This window comes from Trypanosoma theileri (genome assembly GCF_002087225.1).
Source record: "Trypanosoma theileri isolate Edinburgh chromosome Unknown TM35_Tth_14_V1, whole genome shotgun sequence".
NCBI classification, from domain to species: Eukaryota; Euglenozoa; class Kinetoplastea; order Trypanosomatida; family Trypanosomatidae; genus Trypanosoma; species Trypanosoma theileri.
The window spans coordinates 384,618-391,674 of record NW_021639856.1 but is presented as its reverse complement, the minus strand read 5'-3'; the positions used below and the strand labels follow the sequence as shown (position 1 = coordinate 391,674).

Below are 7,057 nucleotides of genomic sequence, written 5' to 3'. Positions count from 1 at the left end.
AATAATAATAATAATAATAATAATAATAGTGATCATAATGATAATAGTAATGATGATGAAACTGGGTTTGGGGCTGTACGCCGACTGCCATCTATACAAATAGACTCATGGGAGTTTCGTAAATTCGCACGAGAGGGTTCTATTATGCCAAACGCACTTATTGCCTGGGATGTGGATGGTGATGGACTGGATGAATATATTATCGGCACAACAGAAGGGCAGTTGTTAGTCGTCAAGTGTGATCATCGATTGCCGGTGTACGCCTGTTCTGTTACGGCCACTATTTCTGTCCTGATGTATAGTCCAACTCACAGGCGTCTTGTACTCGTAACTCTTGAGGGACAGTGTGAAGTGATGGAAGGATTCCTTGTAGAGAGTCCTAATAATAATAATAATAATAATAATAATAATAATAATAATAATAATAATAATAATGGAACCCGAATACCAAAGTCTTCTTCTGCTTTTACAGTTAATACACATCCACGTGAGGGAAGATCTGCATCTGTGATGAGTAGAAACAACAACAATAATAGTAATAATAATAATAATAATAATAATAACACTATTGGAAGTGTAAATAATATGGATCCCATGTCTATGGGTAATAGAGACGCGGCATCTAGTCAATCTTGTTTACCTTCTTTAGTCTTTGGGGTTCCTACGAATTGTATTGCGGGTGATATCACAGCAGATGAAGATGGTAGTGTTATCTTTCTTGGTTCCTATGACCGGCGAGTATATGCATACTCATTACGGGATGGTGGTGTCTGTATTGGATCACTCTTTCTACAATCACCCGTAACTTCTATGAAATGTTTTGCGTTTGCACCTTCCATGGAAATACCATTACACGTTATGAATAATAATAATCATCAAACAACAACAACAACAACAAATCAAGTGTATACGAATAATAGTAATCATCCTACATCTACTTCTAATACTATTGGGAATGGTAGTAGTGAGTCTGGATTAGCCAAACACACGATGGGATGTACATCTTTTCTTTTTGTTGCTTGTGGGTGCCGTATTCTATTACTGAAAGTATCACGTGCGGATATCGCCATGTGGGAAAGACCCAATCAATCTTATTTTGTGATGGTACCCGAACGAATAGGAAAACAAACGGCCGTTGTAGGGAATACTAATAATAATAATAATAATAATAATAATAATAATACTACACTAAATCCAGAATCATCCGGTAATGATACTTTAGGAGTTCGAATGCTCTTTTTAAATCCATTTTGGCAGGAATCTATTCATTGTATTCCACAACCGACTGTTCCCATGGAAGATGAGAGTATTCATAGTGGTTTACAGACTTTCTCCATAAATAGCCGAGTGTTTTCATCCTTTGATACTGGACAGACATTATTAAATGAGGATTCCCGTTCACCTTCTGTCACTAGACAAGCAGAGAAACATTATTTAAGATTTAGTAGTAATATTCCTTCTATTTCTGCATTACAATATGGAGAAGAGAAAAAAGGAAAAAGGGAAGAGGAAGAGGAAGAAGAACAGATGGTTTTCTCTGAACAATCCGAGAAGGATGTACACTTGCCTCTCGCAGTAGATGTGGCTGTTGGGCAAACAAAAGTGCAGTTTGTAGTGGCCGCTGAAGATGGACGTTGGTTTATATATGAAATGTCCATGTTTAATGAGAAGAAGAAGGAAACTCTCCCATCAACATCAGAAAAAGAAGAAAAAGGAGAAGTAAAGATAGAGAATGAAACTCCTACTATTTCTACACAACCCAATGTTCACTGTATTGCGATGGGTCAACTTAAAGGACGTGGATTTGTTCAACGAGTTCGTGTCTTTTGTATAAAGAATGATGAGTTCTGTAGTGTTTTCATTACAAATGATGGTTTCTGCTATACAGTGGATGGAAGTAAACAATTGTGTATAGAGTCTCGTGTAAAGCCAGATGCATTATCTTTTACCATTGTAGCGGGTGGATCCTCAACCCATCCAGTGAAACTAACACCTTCTTCTACTGTGATGGGTAGTCATTCTACACAAACCAATAATAATAATAATAATAATAATAATAATAATAATAATATGAGTGCGAACTCTTCTGCATATTCAACCACAACTTCATTAGAGTATGCGAAGTTACAACAACGAAATATACTTCGTGGTCCTATTGGAGGAACGGTACTTCTTGTTTGTGTGACATTGGATGAACTTTTCATTACAACTGTGGGTGGGGAATCATATATGTTACCCGATCACATCTCATCTAGTAATGTTCACTCTGTTGAGATGTCGTCTTCCACTCCACCAGCGCCTCTTACACGTTCTTTTGCTTTTTTAAACAATTCACGGAAGTTCATTACATCTGAAGAGGGAGGTCCAACTACTACTACTACTACTACGGCTGATGTTGCCTGTACTGAACATGATGTTCATGATCGCCAAGATGGTAAGTCGGTAGATAATAATAATAATAATAAAGAAGAAGAAGAAGAAGAGGCGTTAATGTTGAAGTTGGGTACTCTGCTGCTTGAGAGTGCGGTTAGTAGTGATAGTGAAAAGGATGCGGCGTCTCTTTTCAGTGAAGAGGAGCGGCGGTTTGTGGCCCGTAAGTTGTGTGCGGTGGGATACACAGAGGAAGAGTGGGAGTTGTTATTGCAGATGGATGGGAGGAAAGGGCAGTGAGAATAGAGAGAGAGAGATAATAGAGAATATATATATATATATATATATAAAGGAGTTTATTTATCTTCTTAGTATGTCCATCTTAACAGTGTGTACTATCACTATTATCGTTTTTTGTTTTTTTTTTTTTTGCTTTTTTTTTTCCTTGCTGTTGTCTCTTTTATCTTGTGTGAAATACAGGAGGGAACGAAAGAACGAAAGTGAACATACAAACAAACAAAAAGGAATATAACGTGAATGAAACGGATAATAATTAAAAGTTTCTCTTATTTGTATTGTTGTTTACTGACTTTTTTTATTTTTATTATTTCTTTGTTGTTTGTTTCTTTTTTTCTTTCTTTTTTGGGGGTTCTGGGAAAGGGGGATTGTGATAGTGGTGTTAGCTTTATAGAAGAAGAATCTCATCTCTATTGACGTGTTGTCATTATTATTATTATTAATAAAAGTTATTATTTTTAGTATTAAAGTTATTATTAAAGTTATTATTTTAGTTTTTTTTTTATTGCGATAGAAATAGAGAAAGAGAGAAGAAGAATCACAAGAAAGCAAACACAAGAAATTTACAAACAAACAAAAAAAGAAAGAAAAATAAAGAAAAAAACAAAGCAAAAAAGTAATTTATTCCTTTTACATAAACATATATATATATATATATATATATATTGACTCCCCAATGAATACAGGAGAGATCAAGCCATTAGATGAGAATATAAGTCTCAGAAGAACAGGAGTTCCTCCTTTAAATAACACCCAAACGCAACCACCAAAACAACAGTCATGTGGAAATAAAAAATATAAAATAAATGGATCTTTTGCCAATACTGCAGATCAAAACAGTAGTAGTGGTAAAGTCTTTTCAGAAATGGATGTAAACATCCCACAGGGTAAAGGTCTGGCTTCATCTCATTTAAATAACGTTAATGAATCCCAACAACAACAACAACAACGAGAAGAAGAAGAAGTAAAGAAGAAAGGAGAACGTGCTGAGGAAACACATCAGAAAGTATTTGACTCATTATGTGCGATTACTGTAGTCTCCTTGAGTGGATCAGACGAGGATGAGGCAAGTGAAGAGGAAAACATAGAAGAAAAGAAATATATAAATATAAACAACAGTATGGACCAAACAACACCAACAATGAGAGGAAAAGTAGGTATTAAAGGAACAGAAGAATCTACACAGTCTACAAAAGGGAAAAGTCTTCCCTCAAAGGTGTTATCACCCGTATCTCTTTCACCAAAACAGACTCCACGTACAAAGTGTCTACCTGTAGCCCTAAATCCTGATCATTTCCTTTCCCAACAACAACAACAGGAAGAAGAAGATAAAGAAGAAGAAAAGGAAAAAGGGAAAAAGAAAAACGAAAAAGGAGTGGAAAACAATGAGACTTTACCAGAAGATCAACTTAGTGTATTTCGTGCCCTTAAAGGCCATAAGGATATTTCCTATGATGGATATGAGGATGAATCTGTAATGGTTTGTCCTTTTAGACTTATGGGGAGTTGTGTGAAGGGTCAACACACACAGAGAGAACTGTTATCTAACTACACCATTCACTCGCATTTAATGTCATTAGCGGGACTCGTACATGAACTCCGCACGGAACAGCGGATTGTTCAGAAAGAATTTCAACAATTACATATGAAGATGGAAATTCAACAAGGGATCATAGAGAAACTGGAGAAGTGTCTCTTGCATGATGGTGGTGGTGGTGGTGGTGGGAATGGAAATAATAATAATAATAATAATAATAATAATAATAATAATAATAATAATAATAATAGAGTTCCTAGTCCTGCGAGTTCTAATGCCGCTCATTGTATGAAAACAACAACATCAACAAATCTCACATGTACACCCTTTGCGAATATGGGAGGAGAAAATGTTGGGAATACTGCGGTATCGCGATCTATATTAAAACCAATATCTGAGCGAACCGCAGGCCCAATCTCATCTGCACATCACAACAGTTATAATAATGATCAACTGCCGGCGGATAACTCCTTCTTTGTACAACGTATGCGACGCCGAACTTCCATTTCTATATCCCCCACTCCTAATAATAATAAGATTGATAATAATAATAATAATAATAATAAGATTGATATTAGTAATAATAGTATAGAAGTGGAGGGCCACACGATACTTCGCAGTACGGCCAAACATTTATCAGAGGCGGTGAGTACACCAGTGGAGGTCTCACGTGTGGGAATAGACAACTCCCACGTGAATGCCAACACAACAGACATCACCATCCAGAGAGAGAAACACACCAATTCTCAACATAAAAAACAAGGAAAATATAAAGGAAAAGAAAAGGAAAAGGAAAAGGAAAAAGAAGAAAAGAACAGTATACATACGCATCCTTATACCTATAGCCGTTATCAGTCGGAGGTGAATGGTGTGGATGACTCCCGTGGTCAAACAGTGAGTCCAATCTCAACAGCCAGTGATTCCAATCAAGATGAAATTTCATCTAATGATGAAGTCATGCGTGCCGTTGCTGCCCGTGTACATGAAACTGGAGAAACAATCTCAATAGCAACAACAGCTCGATCAACAAACAATAAAACAACAGCCATTCCATCTTTATTATCACCATTGCAACTGCCAGCATTAAATGTACGGCGGGCCGGAAGTTCAAGACGACTTCAACCAACAAAACCAAACGATCAATCGCATGTAGGCGGCGGTGTTGTTGGGGATGTTTCTCTCACGCAGCGTACACTGCGGCGGCCGTTTAATAGTGTGGGATCAAACATGCGGGAGGCGAAGACGTTAACACAGCGGGGAACTCTCTTTAAACCACAACCACAACCACAACAACAGTCATCAAAGAAGAAAGAAGAAGAGGCGGTAGAGTCTGTGCAAGAAGAGAGTGTACTTGTCAAACAGAATAATGATACTAGTGGAGTGGGAGAAGGTTTGGGACGCCGAACAGGAACACACGGTAAACATAAATCCACGGGAAAAGTGTAATCATTATTGTTTGGAAGAGTTTTAATAATAATATTAATAATATTAATATGATTGCAAGAGTCAATTGGTGGATTTTATTGTGTTTGGCCTGAAAGGCATAGTATTCCTTTTTTTTTTTTTTTTAAATGTTTCCCTTTGAAAAAAAAAACCATGTAATGGTACTTAAAAGGAAGAGAATGAAGTCTAGAGTAGATACTCCTATACTTTTATTGTTTTTTTTTTTCTTTTCTTCTATTAGATCAAATGATTCTTTCTTTCTTTTTTTGTACTTCTCTTCCCTCACTCTCTCCTTCTTGGAGTTGTTTCTACTGTACTCTCTAAAGAATAAAAAAATAAATAAATAAAATAACAGAAAATGTGCAGGAATAAAAGAGGAGGAGGAGTTGTAAAGATTCATACATTTATACTTTCATATATATTCAAATGTATACAGTATGAATAAAGAGGGATGGAGTGGGGAAATGAAATATTAATAATGAGGATTTGTATATGCAAGCGATCTAAACAGAGTGAGAGATAGGGAAAGTTAGATGGATTTCTTTACAATAGATTTATTATTATTATTATTATTATTATTATTATTATTATTATTATTATTATTATTATTATTAGAGTCATATATTTGGCGTACTTCAACCTATAAGGGACCAACTGGTCACGTGACATTTCTTTTTTATTTTTTTTTTTTTCTCATTTTGTTTTTAAATGTTTTCCTTCTGTTTTTTTTTTTGTTTTCTATTTTAATTGGGGGTAATACATAAGGTTATCTCTATTCAATTTTTATTCCTTCTGTTCCGTTTTCCATTTCTTAGTGTTGTGTGTATATGGAGTTTGTAAGAAGGTATGTGAGTAAAGAAGAAAAAAGAGATTTAATAAATGTGCCTACTATTTCTCTTTCTCTCTCTTTCTTTCTCTGTATACATGTTTAAAAACTCTGATGGGTATGAGAGAAGATTGAATCCATCTTGCTGTATTGATGATAATAATAATAATAAATAAATAAGGGAGAAGAACTGTTGCTTATTTCTATTCTCTTTTTTCTTTTTTTCTTTTTATTTTCTTCACTCTAGTTTGACACGAACACTCTCAGTCTCTTTCCTTTGGTGTATTATTATTATTATTATTATTATTATTATTATTATTATTATTATTATTTTTTTTTTTTTTTTTTTTTTTTTACTTCTTTCTCCCTTTATTGTAGTGGGGAGGGGGGAGTGTTTGTGTACTTTTTTTTTTTTTTTAGGGTTCTCTTTCTTTCTTCTACTACTGGTGAAGAAGAGAAAAGAAAGGGGGGAAAAAAAAAACAAAGGAAATAAAATAAACAATACAACTTTTTATAGCGAAAGAAAAGGAAAGGAAACAAAAATATAAACAGACAGATAAAGAGAAAAATACGAAGAAGAAAAA

The 7,057-nt window shown here is 34.9% G+C and overlaps 2 protein-coding genes across 2 annotated transcripts; both read left to right on the top strand.

Moving 5' to 3' along the window:
• On the top strand, positions 1-2,670 carry TM35_000142330 (FG-GAP repeat protein; the record flags this gene model as incomplete). The annotated part of the gene is made up of 1 exon (XM_029025678.1): positions 1-2,670. A coding segment is annotated over one exon (2,670 nt), but the record flags the coding sequence as incomplete, so codon positions are not given.
• Positions 2,671-3,343: 673 nt separating this feature from the next.
• TM35_000142320 (uncharacterized protein) lies at positions 3,344-5,650 on the top strand (the record flags this gene model as incomplete). The annotated part of the gene is made up of 1 exon (XM_029025677.1): positions 3,344-5,650. One exon carries the CDS (start codon positions 3,344-3,346, stop codon positions 5,648-5,650), a length of 2,307 nt encoding a protein of 768 aa, XP_028883087.1.
• Positions 5,651-7,057: the final 1,407 nt, after the last annotated feature.